Below are 15,681 nucleotides of genomic sequence, written 5' to 3'. Positions count from 1 at the left end.
CGATATAAGGGCAAAAAACACAAGTGATTCAATCATGATGTATCTGTTATCTTCTAATTGCTTCCATGTACCATGCACATACCAAAGTGGTGCATTTATATCAACAATATTGTGCATACTTAATGATTACAATGATTCAGAGGTATTGTATTTTTAAAAGCAAAGGTATAGGTAGTAAATGGAAGCTTTATAGGTTTTTGAAGTGGGGTCCATAGTTTATCTACAGTAGACGGCGGTCTGCACTGATGTGGAGGGGGGGGGGGGGGGGGGCATTAAAGCTTCTAAATTATACCAAAACAAAAAATCACCAGTTTAAGTGTTTAATATATTTAGAATATTTTCACTGCTTTACCTTGCCTGCAAGTAAAATTACTGTTTTTGCCAACAATAAATATAAGGCTTCAGTTTCCTGTCTGAAGATGAAGCATTTTACATATTTATGTATTAATCACTTTTTATTACCAGTTTGTGACTGGGTTCTGACAGTGAGTGGACTGATGTGTGTGTTTCTGTGTAGGGCAGTGCTCAGCAGTTACTTCCTGATGTACCTCAAGCTCATTGGTTCCCACTGAAGATGGAACTGCTCTGACGTGGTGTTGTCATTATTTTGTCCACCCTCTGTAATGTCTCTTAAATCTCCATGTGGAAGTGTGGCCTCTCCTCTGCACCCTCCCTCCCCGTCTCTCTGGTGTCCAGTGGCCCTGCTGAGGCGGCAGCCATGATGGCGTTGAGGCGTGTGAGAGAGACGGAGCGCTGTTTGAGCCTGGGGGCTGGGCGTGGCGCCTCGGGGGCAGGAAGGTGGCAGTACCGCTGGCCGTCCTCGTCATACTGGTACAGACGAATGACGCGGCTGCGACGGCCCCGGCTGGGTGCTGCGTCTCCTCCTCCTGTGAGGCCATTTTTCATTGGGTCCTCCTGTTTACTGCCTGTCTCGTCGTCTTCACTGCAAATGTCTGTCTCTCCATCTTCCTCTCTTTTCTTCTTATCTCCATCATCTCCCTCTTCCTCCTCCTCCCTCTTCTCATCTTTCCCTTCCTCCTTGTTGCATTCCGCCTCCTCACTTCCTCCCCTCTCCTCTACTTCCTCCTTGGTCTCCTGCTCACCTGGCTCCTCCACCTCTTTCTCCTGCCTCCATTCCTTCGTTTCCTCTCTGCTCTCTCTTCCATCTTTCTCCTCTCCTTTCTCACTGCACTCATCTTCATCTGTTTCGGATTGACTCCCTTCATCTTCTCCTAATGTCTCCTCTGCTTCCCCACCACACTCTTTATTCCCCTCCTCCAGACTTCTACCTGCCTCCTCCTCCTCCTCCTCCTCCTCCTCCTCCTCCACCTTTCTCTCCTCTTCTTTCATGTAGTCACATCCCTCCAGATAGGCAGTTGTTTCCTGCTCCTCCAGTCGTTTGTTCCGGAAGCTTCTCTGAGGTTTGGCAGGAGGCGATGAGGTTGTCGATGAAATCGTCGTCTCCATGTTTACAGAGTTGTCGTCCCACACCTGTTCCGCCTCAAAAGCCCGGTTGTCGTGCGTGGGTGGGATGGTTGTCATGTTGACCTCAGAGGCGTGTTCAGGTGTGTCAGTTTGACGTTGTTGTTTCCGTGGTAATCGCAACCTCGTAGAGACTGCCCCTAAACACCTAAGAGGAAAGTGTAGTGGAAGTGATATTTACAAGATATCTGCTATTCAGTATACAGGAATATTAGATTTTATTAATCTGATGGCAGGATGAATATAAACTGGGATGTGAGGGCTCTGAACACACCTGAGAACATGAGTCCTGGTCAGAGCTCCAGCACTGAAACCAAACACAAACGTCAGCAGCACTGATGCCGCCACAGCTCCTGCAAACTCCCCATCTGAGACTCCTGCCTGCCTCTCCTCCTCAGACCCAACATCCCTCCTGGACCTGGACCTGGACCTGGACTCACAGCTGCCACGTTGCTCATATCTGCTGTGTTCTGGGTTGTTTTGGTTGTTATGACCAACGTGGAGCTCGTACGGCCACAGTGTAGTTCCCTCTGTGTGCTGCAGGAGGCAGTAGTACAGGCCACTGTGGAGAAGGCTGGTGTTGGGGACCACCAGGCTCCCGTCATGGTGCATAAAGACAGGGTCCAGCTCACTGTTGAAACCAGGGGTCTGAAGGTCTCCAAAGGGGGTGTGCCAGTACTGAACCACACCTACAAATGAAAGGAGGAGCAGTTAGAGGTGGGGGATTATAGAGCTGTTTGTGAATGCTGATTGAATTAAAGGAACATTGTGTTGGGTTTAGTGACATCTAAAGGTGTAGTTGCAGATTGCAACTCCGTCACTTCACTCTCCCCTTCCAAGCGCAAAGGAGAAACTATGGTGGCTGCAAAACATGCAAACCGCTAGAATCTAGATCCAGTGATTGGTTTGTCCGTTTGCCTCCGTAAAAGAGGACCCACTCCCTCTGTAGATAAAAACAGCTCATTCTAAGGTAACAAAAACCCAATTCTTATTGTCTGGTGATTATACACTAAATGAAAACATAGCCTCTTAAATGTCACACTTCCTAACTGTTTCATATAGGACCTTTAATAGATAATTCTGGTGATAGTTTATTTGTATGGTGCTGTGACAAATTCAATAAAAAGACCAAAACCAAGCACAAAGATATTGCGTGTTAGGGAAGCCGAGAACGTCCATGCTTGTAGTTATTTTTTAAATGCTGTTTTTCGAGATCTCAAATAAATGTATCTTCTTATCTTGAGAAAACAAAAGGTCAATTTCTCAAGATAATCAGATAATTTTTCTTGGGACTTAATGGGGATAATTACGGAGATTTATTTGATTTTCCACATTAAGGGAAAATAAAATAAAATAAAGGGAGAAAATACATCTAAAGAAAAAAAAAAAAAAAAAAAAAAAAAAAAAAAAAAAAATTCAGTATAAGTGTCTACTGGAAAATTGAAAGGTGTATTTCCAGTTTCTAGTTGGTATTTCTCACCAGAATCGGATCAATCTGAATTTCATAAACCTCACACATTGGAAATAAGCTTTCTCAGGACTCCTTGTGAAGCAGTATTGATACTGAGTGGAAAAACGAATAGCTCAGGTGTGGAGGCAGGACTCCATACTGATCCTCTTTACTGACCTGCGTTCTTTCCGTCACCACAGTTTAAAGTCAGCACTACCTCTGGATGACCTTTGACCGTGCAGGTCGGTGCGACGGTAATAGCTGCTCTTTCTGGATTCGCTGAGCAAGCCAGAAAAGCTGTGAATGTTAACCACCTGGTTAACATTTTGAACCTGCACAGGAAATAAGAGTCAGATGTGTTTTTATGGTTTCAAGTGCAGTAAATGAGTCTGTGAGTCACAGCAGGACTGGTGACAACAATAAACAATATTCTTATATTACTAAACAGTTAACAGATTAAATTAATATGTGTTACAATATGCAAACCCTGCTCATATCAACCTCATTTCAAAAACCCACCACTACTACTGGCTCAAAAAGCTGTCAAAATGAGAGAAAGTGGAACATCTAGCAGCTAAAGAGACAGATAATCTTTCTCACTAGAGACCCAACAGAGCTAAAAGGAGAGTGCATATTAAACCTACTTTCATCAGTTTGACACAAACATCTCTAAATGAATGCTAATGTTGCTCTGTGGTTGTTGGATGTGTAATCAGATAAATGTTTGCTAACATATTTGCCTGTTTTACCACTTAAGAGCCCTAAATATGTTTGTTCAGCTGCCCTCAAGTGGCCAAAAAATCATGGACTAACGCTAGTGGACTAACGCTGGTGGACTAACGCTGGTGGACTATCAGGCGACAAGAAGCTTACAGACCTTTCACTGTTGGAAGGGAGTGAAACTGTCATTTTATATAAAAGTGTAGGTTTAAAATTTCAAATTCACTTATTCAGGTTATAATCAACATTCACTGCCACTGGACGTTGCACTAGAGCATCAGCGTTTTAGACCAAAACAAATTGGTGCTACAGCCACCAGACTCCATTGACAAAAACCATTACCACTGACAGGCTCAGATTGTTATTCTCAGCGTCTGACAGCATTATGGAAAGGATCCCTACAGAGATTGACCTTTTTGTTTAACCAGAAACAGCCGTAATATCACTATTGCTCGCCACCAGACTCAACTGACAAAAATGGCAATTTTACCTGCAGATCATCGTTCATCAGTTGTTTGTTACTATATTAATCTTTAAATCTTGTATATTTAACCTTTAATTTCAGCTGTTTAAATTCTAAGATTGTCACTTAGAGAAACACACCAGCAGAGTTTCACAAGTCATGCTCACACAGAACAGAACCCACATACACAAAGCAGTATGACGAGCAGAACATTGTGGTTCTGAAAACATTGGGCCGGTATTGTTAATCTGTTCACAGTGGAACAAAAAGCCCTTAAACTTACAGCTTTGCCATTTAGTGTATGATATGTGATAAGTAACAGAGAAGTCAGCTGCATCCTTTCTATGTGGACCATCAGTCAGAACCCATGTACAGTCTGAGTCGGTGATATTTACCTGTAACAGCCTGTAAACCTTCTGAATCCAGGCGTGTTTTCCTTTTCGTGTGTGAACACAACTTGTCTGATGGACGTGTTGGTGTTACATTCTCCTCTGGCAAAGTGTAAAGTGCAGTTTCTCACATGACGCTGTGGATGTTCTTTCCTCTGATGATGTTAAAGATTAATCACATCACAGAAGCATTGGCATTGATTTATAAAGCCACCTGCTACCGTACAGCTGCAGTTCTCAGTCGTTTCAGCTTGCAAACTGAAAGGTTACATAGAAGATTTAAAACATTAACACAGCAGCAAGCAACTATTTGCTACGTAAAGATATAAAGACTTCTTGACCAGAGGATGAAGTCACACTCCCTCTGTGGGTGCTTTTCTACAAGCTGCTCTGTTCATTGTTTATATAGTTGGTAGTGCATGAGAGCTGTTTTCCTTATGTACCTTTGTGGTTATTGTTGGAGCAGTGGAAAGACCTTTCATACACACATATATACACCTTTATGTTGACTCCTGCTCGTGTGAACCAGAAAGTGACCACCAGCTCCTCGTGGGGCAAGCATGAGGACTTGTGATCAACCAAATGCAGAGGAAAAAACTAAGAAAAGACGTAAGAAAAGCAGAATTCACGTTCAAATATCCAAACCTAACTTCAAGGTAAAAACTGAGACAGATTGTGACATTTGTGGAAAAGATTTGTGAAAGTCCAGATGAAACGACCACATGAGAATCCACACAGGTGAGCAGCCATATTCATCAAACACCTGTGGAAGAAGATTCAGTCTGTTGTCAGCACTGAACACTCATATAAAAATATACTGTCAATGATAAGAACACACACAGGTGTGAACCTTTGTAACACCTGTGGGGAAAGATACCTAATGCGATACAGTTTTGCAGTATCTGTGTACTTGAATGTAAAATGTTTCCCATAAAGATGATATGTCAATATAATAGTGTAAAGGTTGCTTTCATTACTGTATTACCTTTATTTCTGTTAACAACAGTATTTCTAACAGTTGTAATCCTCCTAAATCTTTGTTTCACACTGAGGGGACAATTCACAAAGAATAGCAATGTGCCTCATCTCAAGGTTCAATTCACCTAAAATATTACACTAATGATTTGACATTGTTTTTATTGTGTTATTGTTTTGTGTCGTCCAATGTTCATCTGCATCTGTTTGTCCCTGTAATGTTTGTTGTGTACTGGGTTGCAAAAACAATACTTTACACTCATATCAAAATGTTTGAAAAGAGAACTTGTTTTTATTGTCTGTCAACCCCTGTTTGCTCTTTCATCCGTGTCTGTCCTGCGGATGTCTCGTTGTTCTCAGACTGGTGTTGGAGGTGCTTTCACTGTGCGCTCTCTCTTGTGCGTCTGGGTTCATGGTGAGCTGTTTTCTCTCCGGTGCGTTATTGTTGTCTCCACTTCTCAGATAGTGTGCTTGTGACCTCAGGTATCTCCTGTCTAAATGAATCTGCCGGAGCTGGTCAGGTTGGTGGTAACAGCAGGTTTATGCCATTTGCATTTATGGTAAAGAACAACATTGAAGAATCATCATCTCTTATGGACAAACAGCGCATGCTCTCGCTGGAGCCTACAGAGAGTGGAGGCGGGTATTCTGTCGGTCTGAGCTCCGAGCGGCTGCAGCTCCTCCTGTGAGTGTTTTACTTTGAGTGTTGTTTCTAAACTCCAGCTGAAGACCTCCGCACATCAACCTGACAACAAAAGGGTTAAAAAAACGAGACCTGCCTGTGAGAAGAGAAACGGACATTAAGCCAAAGACATTTCCAGGTAAAGTCTTAATTAGTTAGTTAAAGCTAATGTAGTGCTTTCCATCTGGAGTCTCCTGAAGTCTGCCAGGAAAACTTTCCAGCTGTTATTAAAGGGTCTGCTTTCTTCAGAGAAGATGAACATTAGTGAAATGTTCATCCACCTATATGCATGCACTGCAAAACCAGACCAGTTAATTTAGCTTAAAAAAATGGTGCAGAGCAGCTTTAGTAAGAAAAAAGTGACACTTGACTTGATTTTGTATTTGTAAAATGTATTTTTGTAACTTCAAATTACTGCTTTAAGCTGCTTAATCAAGAATCTTTCATTAACTTACAAAACTGTGTTTTACATTAAATTTAAAATTGTTCCAACAATTTTTTTGAGTTAAAAAAATTGACTGCTTTAATGTGAGGAGTTGGCCAGATGTTTGTAATTACCTGATTAAATTGGGTGTATCCCTTCCACAGAAACAGACTACTAGACCTAAAATGTTTAAATAATAATTTAAATAAGAAGATATTGCAAGGAGAAAAACACCCCTAAAAATGTCATAGAGCTCGTACTCAAATAAACAGAAAGAGTGTTCTTTATTGTTGAGTAATAGAAAACAAGTAACCTTTCTACAAAGACATGAACTCTGTGTCTCTCTGTCTTTTATTCTCTCTCTCACACACACACACTGTGCAAATGGACTGCATCCTTCACAGCCAACAGCTGCTGGATTATAAAGTGTGAACACTTTGTCATCACAAATAAAGCATTATTTATCAACATTTATTAATCCGATCATGTACACAAACAGATGAATACACACACAGCTGTGTGATTATTACTGTGGTTGTATCTTTAGGTAATATTTCCTGAGCTGGAAGAGTTGGTCTGAATCCAGATGGACGAATCACAAAGGTAAAAGCAAAATGGTTTGTCATCCTGTCACCAGACTGGTGGGATAGTTTATGTGCATACTATTTTGTGTGTGTGTGTGTGTGTGTGTGTGTGTGTATGTGCATCATTATCCAATCTGATGCCACACAGTGTAAAAGTGCTGGTTTTCTTGACCTTTGGCCTTTCATTCCTTCCACCACCAACAAATATATATATGGAGCTATGGTTGTATCGATTCATATTTCCATTTCCACTGATATTCAGGATTCACTATTAACTTTTATCCTCAGTGTCCTGCAACGGTCCTGAATTCTACTTTCGACTGTCTCAGACTTGGGTGTTTTTTTTTTTCCTTTTACATAATATGTATATATCACATTGTTGTTCTTAGTTACTGTTTCTTTTTTATTTCTAACTGTTTAATTAATAAAAAAAACCTGCAATGCAAATGAAAACCTGTTTGACACTATGCAACCCACTACTGGGAGATCACATATTTGAGTTAAAAAAGTGACTATTTACATTTAGGCTAAGCTATGGGAACACTAATCCAGAGATCCGGGGAGAGAGAGTGAGATAGAAGCTTAATAGCACCTTGTTGTTTGCTAATAATGCATTTTAAGATGTGTTTTGGAAGTGAAGTGAAGGTTCTGATGTGGCGTATAATGTTCTGTAAACCAAACGTATTGATCTTTTACAACTGCCCAAACATTGTTAACGATTAGATTTGAAATCTTCCAGTATCTGTCTGAGGCCCAAGAGAAACAACAGAATTCTGTTTCTGTTTTTTCCGGCTGTCAAAAATAATTTGGTCTCTTTTCTAACATTGTTAGCATGTAGACTGGTTGGTGTTGTTAAACTAGAAGCAGAGTTAAAAGAGCTGCTAGAAAAAATAAGATTGCCACTAAGAGGTAAATGAGTTTTACTGAATTTGAGTTAATTGTGTGATCTTTTTATTAAACAGTAATAAAAGATTTTTCTCTTTTATGTAATTGTGTTGATGCATTTGGGTACACATTGTACCAAAAGCCCTGATAAACTGTCTGTTGCTGTCGTTGCAGGGAGATGGTGGTTCTGTTCGGGGGCCAGTCTTTCTCTGCACTGAGGACGCAGTTCCAACGGTATGGGATCCTGTTTGAAGACCCTCTGTTCCCAGCATCCAACCAGTCTCTGTTCTACCAGAAGAAACGCATCGGCAGAGTCACCTGGAAAAGGCCTACGGTGAGGAAAAAGAAATGTAAGAGAATTTCAGAAATGTTCTTTGTTCTCTACATTGTCTGCTTTACAGGCAACCTCATTGTTTATCCCATTAGACAAACAACAACAGTGACATACTGCAAAATAAGAACATTCTACGGCCAACAAAGTGAAGAGTAATCATACAACAGTTACTATTACTATTACTATTGCTGCACCACAGTGAATGCAAAGCATATAAAGAAGTTTACATGGACTGAATAAGGACAGGAATGTATTGAATGTATGTGTCTGCATGTGTACATGAATATATGTTTGCTCTTTGAACAAATATTTGATGAATAATTTGCAGAATAACTTCTCTATTAGTTACTGAGCAAAGCCAAATTGATTACGATCCCGTCACTTCTCAGTAGATTGAAAGGATTCCTCTTTATCCTTCTAGGAATTATGCAGCGACCCCCATCTGTTTGTGGACGGCATTAGTGCCCACGACCTGCACCAAGGCCAGCTGGGAAACTGCTGGTTCATATCTGCCTGCTCCAGTCTGGCCTCCAGAGAGGCACTATGGCAGAAGGTGAGACAAGAGACAGGATTCATGTTTTATTATCTCTTTTTACTGTGAAGTTAATTTTGTAATCTTGGCTTTGTTGTCTGGATCCACATAAAAGACAATACTGAATATTTAGATATTCAGATCGGCCAACTCACATGAAATCAGACAATGTATTAAAACTTGTATTCTGGATATTCTGAAGAGCAGGATCAGTCCATTCATGGTTGTTGTACCTTTTAAAGAGTAATTGTTGTTTAAATGAAACCTGAGCTTAGAGAAAATGATAACTGAACTTATGTGTCTTTGTCGTTTTTCCCAGGTGATTCCTGACTGGAAGGACCAGGAGTGGGATAAAGAAAAAAAAGAGTCCTACGCCGGGATCTTCCACTTCCGGTTCTGGCGGTTTGGTGAGTGGGTGGACGTGGTGATCGATGACCGGCTGCCCACGGTGAACGGAGAGCTGGTGTACTGTCACTCCACCGTCAAAAACATGTTCTGGAGCGCGCTGGTGGAGAAGGCCTACGCCAAGTAAGCACTTCCAGGATTTGTCTGGTGTGTGTGTGTGTGTGTGTGTGTGTGTGTGTGTGTGTATACTCAGTTCAGTTTTATCACCATGTGGAGAATTTGGCACATTTACATAGCTGATCTTAAGTCCTTGTGTTGATAGCTGATGCTTTTTCATTGCAGGTGATACATTTGATGGTGGACAAAAGGAAGCAATCAATATAAATAAAATGTATTAATTCAAATATCTGTATGTAATTATTAATGATTGCTTGTGTGTGTGTTTGTAGGATGTACGGCTGCTATGAGGCGCTGGACGGGGGCAACACGGCCGACGCTCTCATGGATTTCACTGGAGGCGTGTCGGAGCCAATGGACTTGAGGGAGAAGATGTTTAAAGAAGATGAAGAGCAACGCGACAAGGTGTTTGACAGAGTCCTGAAAGTCCACAACAGAGGGGGCCTCATCAGCGGCTCCATCCGGGTGAGGAGAGGTCGAACACAAACACAGATGAATAGATTTAGGAATGACTGACTGATTTAGAGATTGAACCAGTGTTGTTGTGTCGTTCCAGGCAACCAGTGCAGCAGACATGAAGGCCAGGCTGGACTGTGGGCTGGTGAAGGGCCGTGCATACACTGTAACCGACGTCCGCAGGGTGATCCTGGGCCACAGCCTGCTGGCCTACTTCAAGTCAGACAAACTCACCATGATCCGGATGAGAACCCCCTGGGGACAGGGAGAGTGGAACGGGCCCTGGAGCGTCGGGTGAGGAAGAGGTGTGGAGGGAGGGAGTGAAAGTTAGGTTTAATGTAATTTTTTCTTTGGTGTTTCATGTCTGCCATCCACATTTTATTATCAAAAGAAGACTACTGACTTTTGTCTGCCTGTTTGCAGCTCTGAAGAGTGGCAGAAGGTCAGTGAGAGTGAGAGTGAGAGGATCATCTTCACTGTGCAGGATGATGGAGAGTTCTGGTGAGTTGTTGTTTGTTGGAAACATGATGTGCCTGCATCCTCAGACATCTGTTGTTTGTTCATTCTCCACCTCTCAAGGGTTTATTTGTTAATTTAATAGATCATTGAATCAGTAATTTCTTAACATATACATATTTATATTTTTTCTCTTTGTTTTCTATTTTCTTTCATCATAAATATCTCTGACAGTAAATTCCTCTTACTGTAAATAAACCATATCCATATATCCATATGCTTATCCACGTCTCTTTCTCTCCTTTCTTGCAGGATGACATTTGATGACTTTATTGCTAACTTCACAGACATGATCCTGTGTCGTCTCATCAACACATCCAACCTGAGTTTCCGTAAGATCTGGAAGGAAGCCTTGCTGCATTGCTCCTGGCGCCAACACGACGACCAGCAAAAAAGGTTCAGAACCAGTCGTTATATAGTTAACAATAACAATTTTGTGAGATTATCACATATTTTAAGGACAAATCTTAATCTGTCAAGTATCTACTAACTATAGCTGTCAAGTAAATGTTTTTTCTGAACAGTACAAGTAGACAAGAAAATGCAAATACTTCTTCATCTGTCTATTTTAAATCTGAGAGTCTTTGATTTAAACACTTATGGTTCCCTTTAATTCTGCCTTTTTTAGAATTTTTTAGGGCCAGAGCAGTAAAACTGCTATTGAACTATTGAAACTGCTTGGGCTTTTATTATTATTATTTTAATGCCTAATTAATCACATTTTTGGAGGCCACATGCTTGAAAACTCATGAAACTTTGCGTACAATTCAGTGGTAGCGAAACTTTAAGTATTCTTTTGGTCCTGTACACCACCATCAGGAATCTTGGAGTTATAGGACTGCCTTTTTTAGGATTTATGTAGGCTACTTATGTACTGTCGTGGTCCACACATGATACACTGGTGCATGACAGCCCGACACACGCGGACTGCCAGGGCCCAATCTATGCTGTTTGCAGCTTTAATTTCATGTCTTTTTCTTTGTTTGAGTATTTTCTTTCATCATAAATATCCCTGATGACACAGTAAATGTATCCACCACTCTTTCGCTCCTTTCTTGCAGAATGAAATTTGATGACTTTATTGCTAACTTCAAAGACCTCACCCTGTGTCATCTCATCAACACATCCTACCAGATCATTCATAGGACCTGGGCGGAGGCATTCATGTGGGGCTCCTGGCACCGCCATGGCGACCCGCTTCTCAACCAAGCTGGCGGCTGCGCCAACCACAAACGCACCTTCCTCCAGAACCCGCAGGTGTTATTTTCTCTCATTTATTCAGAATGTTATTTGATGATTGGCAAGAACTCAAGAAGAAGAAGGAAACAACTGTAACAATATGTGTGTATTTAATTTGTTTTTTTTGTTTTAGTACGTGTTTGATGTGAAGAAGCCGGAGGATGAGGTTCTGATCTGTCTGCAGCAGAAAGACCGCAGAGCCAACCTGAGAAACGGACGAGGAAAAAACCTGCTTATTGGCTTCGACATACACAGGGTCAGCCCACTGTGTGTGTGTGTGTGTGTGTGTTTTCAAGATATAGATGTTACAGCAAAATCCTTCCAACTCTAAGAGTAAACAAGACATTGTAACCTTCATGGATGTGAGATTTATTGCAGGTCTGTTGTGTTATACCCCTTTTACAACACATACGTGGTTTTTTAATCACAGGTAAACCCACCTAAAGTAGACAATTGACAGGAAAACAGTTTGTCGTTGTGTACCAAATAACTGAGTGTATATGATGCACTGCAAAATTAAATGTAGAAAATATCGTAGTGAATTGTGTTACCTAGCTACCAAGTCCAGTTGTGTTGTTTGTAAAGTGCCAGTTTAAACACAATAGATGGACCAGATACTGTTAAGTCTCCAGCTGTAACATATAACAGTCTGTGGAGGTTGGAGAGGGAGACATTATTCTGTAAGTCTGTAGGTAAAGGGAGTTAAAACCGCTGTCTCTCTGTGTTCAGGTGGAGTTAAACAGGACCTACCGTATGCACGCCACCCAGCAGAAGGTTGGTGGGAGCGTCTACATCAACTCGAGGTCTGTGTTCTTACGAATCGACCTGAAAGAGGGGCGGTACGTCGTCATACCCACAACCTTTAAACCCGGCCAGGAGGGAGACTTCCTGCTCCGCATCTTCACAGACGTGCCCTCCGACTGCACGTAGGGACACACAGCGCTTCACTGATCTGTTTCCATGTCATTACCATGTGAAATTTACTCCAGCTGACCAAATTATTTCTAAATGCTGGACTTTACTCGGTAATCTAACAATTTTCACAAGATCAGAACACTAGATGTATTTATTGCTGTTGCTGATTATTTAATGTGAATTTAATTCCAACAGATCTGACTTGCACATCAGTTTCTCCAAATAACTTGTCCACTGAGTAGCTACTTTTAGGTGTGAAGTAGGTTTAAGTTGAACTCGAGCTTTATTTCATTGATTTTACAAGACACAGAAACAGGTTTAGATGACAGAACAGTTTCTGAGCACACAGCACTGGGCTTTAACAGACCATGTGATTTTGTTCCAGACTACAATGTTTAAACAAGAGCAAATATAATTTCTCTCTCTCTCTCTCTCTCTCTCTCTCTCTCTCTCTCTCTCTCTCTCTTGTCTCTCTGTCTCTCTCTCTCTCTCTCTCTCTCTCTCTCTCTCTCTCTCTCTCTCTGTCTGTCTCCCTCTCTGTCTCTCTCTCCTGTAGGGAGCTGACTCTAGATGAGCCTCCACAGACCTGCTGGTCCGGATTGTGTGGTCATCCTACTCTGGTCACTCAGGTCCACGTACTGAAGGCTAATGGACTCCCAGGACAAGACTCTGATGAAGGTACATCATCAAATGTAACTTTATTTTTATTATTATTAAGCAACTGTATTATCTAGAAACATAGAGGCATCAGATTGGGACTCGATATAAGCAGATCAAAACATTATATATGTTTTTGTGTCTGTGTCTGTCTCCAGTGTCGGACCCCTACGTGATCATTCGTTGTGAAGGAGAGAAAGTTCGCTCTCCGGTCCATAAAAACACACGCAGCCCCGTCTTCGACATCAAGGGGCTCTTCTACAGGAAGAAAGCTGGACAGCCAATCAGCATCGAGGTGAGTGTGTGTGTGTGTGTGTGTGTGTGTGTGTGTGTCTTGAAGGTGTGTACGTGTGTGAAGCTTTAACTTCCTCTCTCATTGTCTCTCAGATCTACAACCACAACATGTTTGTGGACTCCTTCCTGGGTCAGGTGACATTGCTCACTCAGCAAGGCGACTTCAAGCAGACGCTCCAACTGAGGGGCAAAGGTGATCACCGTGACGACGACCTCCCTGGAACCGTCACTGTCGTCATAGTAACCACCCCATCGCTCACCAACATCTAAGCCATCCATCCAGGGTTGATTCATCTACCAAATGACCTGTTTAGCACAAGATATTTGTTCTCCTGTAACAGTAAATATACAGCAGGAAGAGAGGGTTTACTCTCTGGATTTATAGAAGATCATCAGAGGAGGTGATGAAAAATACAAACACCAGAAGGAACGTGTTCCTCTTGCTTTGTTTTATCTTGATGTATGTAAATGTCTGTTTACAGAATGATTTATAGTACCTGTGTTGGTTGTAGCTGAATATCCTGAAAACATGTCTGAGAGAGAAACTGCAAACAATCTCTAGCTGTCTTATAAAGCGTTCTTTAATTGACCTTTTCCCCTGATTGGATCTTTTATGTCTAATTTTTATTTCAGTTAACTAAGCAGGTTTTTAATACTTTAGCTTTAGTTTAGTTTTAGTTAAGTAAAAACTTTTGCTTCATAATTCCAGCTGCTATCAGTTTAGACCAGCTCATGTTGTAATATACATCAGAGAAAACTGTTCTGTTCAGTCTCTAACATTTATTGCCCACAAGAGGAAAGGTCCAGATTCAGGACTTTAAACCGTTATACACGTACAAATGTGTGCGACCTGTTTGACGTCTTCTGTACTTTATATGTTGCCAAACAAGACACATCAAAATATATTTTACAGCAGATATTGCAAAAGTGTACATTCAATGTTGACTTGTGCTTAAAAGCTTTCAAGGTGTCACATTGGAAAGAGTTTTTACCTCAGTCTCAGTATTACGTTGAATCTCTGACAAGTTTTTTTACTTTTGTTACTTTGTTCAGTTGGACGTTGATCTCGAGACAACTCGGTTTGCTTGTATTCTATATCGATGCAAATAAACCACACGTGGAGTGAAGCTGCTTGATTCAATTTGTCGTTTGTGAGTTTGAGTTAGTATTTTTAGTCATTTGGTTTTTAAAGAAATGAACAACAACCTGCAACAGACTTATTATAAAGTCTAGCATTGGTTCTCAAATGCTTTGATCCACAACATCACTGAATTTACCTTTAACTATTCATCTGAACAGTTTATGGTGGCGTAATGTTTGACCATAAAAACACGGGTAGACTTCACCTATTCTGTGTTATCATGTCTAGTTCAGGAGATTAACAAAAAATACTTTGTTGGGGCCCCAAACTGTCGATTAAACTACCAACAAGAAATTAAAATGAGCTCAACCTTAAAGATCTACAGCAGTAAAATGCAACATTCACATTAATGAAGCAGTAATTTTAATCCAAAAACATTAAATATAAAAGTAAAACACTGACAGGGATAATCTTACTGCACAATGAGAACTTTTAGTTTTCATACTTTATGTACATTTTCCTGATAACACATTTGAATAATTTCTTAAGTTAATAAGTTTTACCATTTACTTTTTATAGGTGTAGATTCAATTTTGACTTGTGTTTAAATGCTTTCCCAAAGGTGTCACATTGTAAAGCCTCCGTATTGACTCAGTTATGGTTGAGTTTTCAGTACTGTGACTTCGGCTTTTCTGACGTCTTTTCTTTGTTTTCTATCTCCGTATTTCCAGTTAATTTGTGTTTTGGTTTTGTATTATGATGCTTTTATAATCCTGATTTAAAGAATGGTGAAATATAAATACGTGGTGTTTGTATCAGAGCGCATTCACACTTTGCAGCCCATATTAGTGTTTCCTATCATTACTGCAGCTCCCACCAGAGGTCAGTGACGTTTAACAAAAGCCTGGAGGCAAACTTCCCAAATTGTTCCAGTAAAATTCTTCCTGCTGTCATCAAATGTTGAGGGTGTTCCTTTATTTCTAAACACATCTGTGCTGTATTTCCTACAATCTGTTCATTTCTCTGGATTCTTTTGATGAGACTTTTTCCGGTTTGTGGCTTCCGTTGTTAAATTATTTAA

The 15,681-nt window shown here is 40.9% G+C and overlaps 2 protein-coding genes across 4 annotated transcripts; one reads left to right on the top strand and one right to left on the bottom strand.

The window, feature by feature from the left end:
• Positions 1-630: 630 nt before the first annotated feature.
• On the bottom strand, positions 631-4,596 carry LOC127362058 (uncharacterized). Its single transcript, XM_051397326.1, has 5 exons — positions 4,511-4,596; positions 3,110-3,264; positions 1,757-2,171; positions 1,062-1,630; positions 631-887 (listed from the first exon to the last, which is right to left on the bottom strand). Exons 2-5 carry the CDS (start codon positions 3,255-3,257, stop codon positions 631-633), a joined length of 1,389 nt encoding a protein of 462 aa, XP_051253286.1. The 5' UTR covers positions 3,258-3,264; positions 4,511-4,596.
• Positions 4,597-5,926: 1,330 nt separating this feature from the next.
• Positions 5,927-14,646, top strand: LOC127362623 (calpain-5-like). Of its 3 annotated transcripts, none has more exons than XM_051398606.1 (15): positions 5,928-6,300; positions 7,133-7,188; positions 8,229-8,388; positions 8,810-8,941; positions 9,240-9,448; positions 9,715-9,907; positions 9,999-10,192; positions 10,322-10,399; positions 10,667-10,810; positions 11,476-11,671; positions 11,787-11,909; positions 12,383-12,492; positions 13,125-13,246; positions 13,384-13,520; positions 13,613-14,646. In XM_051398606.1, the coding sequence occupies exons 2-15, from the start codon at positions 7,172-7,174 to the stop codon at positions 13,787-13,789; spliced, it is 1,992 nt and encodes a 663-aa protein (XP_051254566.1). In that variant the 5' UTR covers positions 5,928-6,300; positions 7,133-7,171; the 3' UTR covers positions 13,790-14,646. The 3 variants fall into 3 exon arrangements, with proteins under 3 accessions (XP_051254567.1, XP_051254566.1, XP_051254565.1); XM_051398605.1 differs by having other exon boundaries at positions 5,929-6,300; positions 12,383-12,579; XM_051398607.1 differs by lacking the exon at positions 13,613-14,646 and having other exon boundaries at positions 5,927-6,300; positions 12,383-12,579; positions 13,125-13,260; positions 13,384-13,474.
• Positions 14,647-15,681: the final 1,035 nt, after the last annotated feature.

The sequence above is a fragment of the Dicentrarchus labrax genome, unplaced genomic scaffold (assembly GCF_905237075.1).
Source record: "Dicentrarchus labrax unplaced genomic scaffold, dlabrax2021, whole genome shotgun sequence".
In the NCBI taxonomy this organism is placed as follows: Eukaryota; Metazoa; Chordata; class Actinopteri; family Moronidae; genus Dicentrarchus; species Dicentrarchus labrax.
Note: the sequence above shows the minus strand (reverse complement) of the source record. Positions and strands in the feature narration are given on the sequence as shown.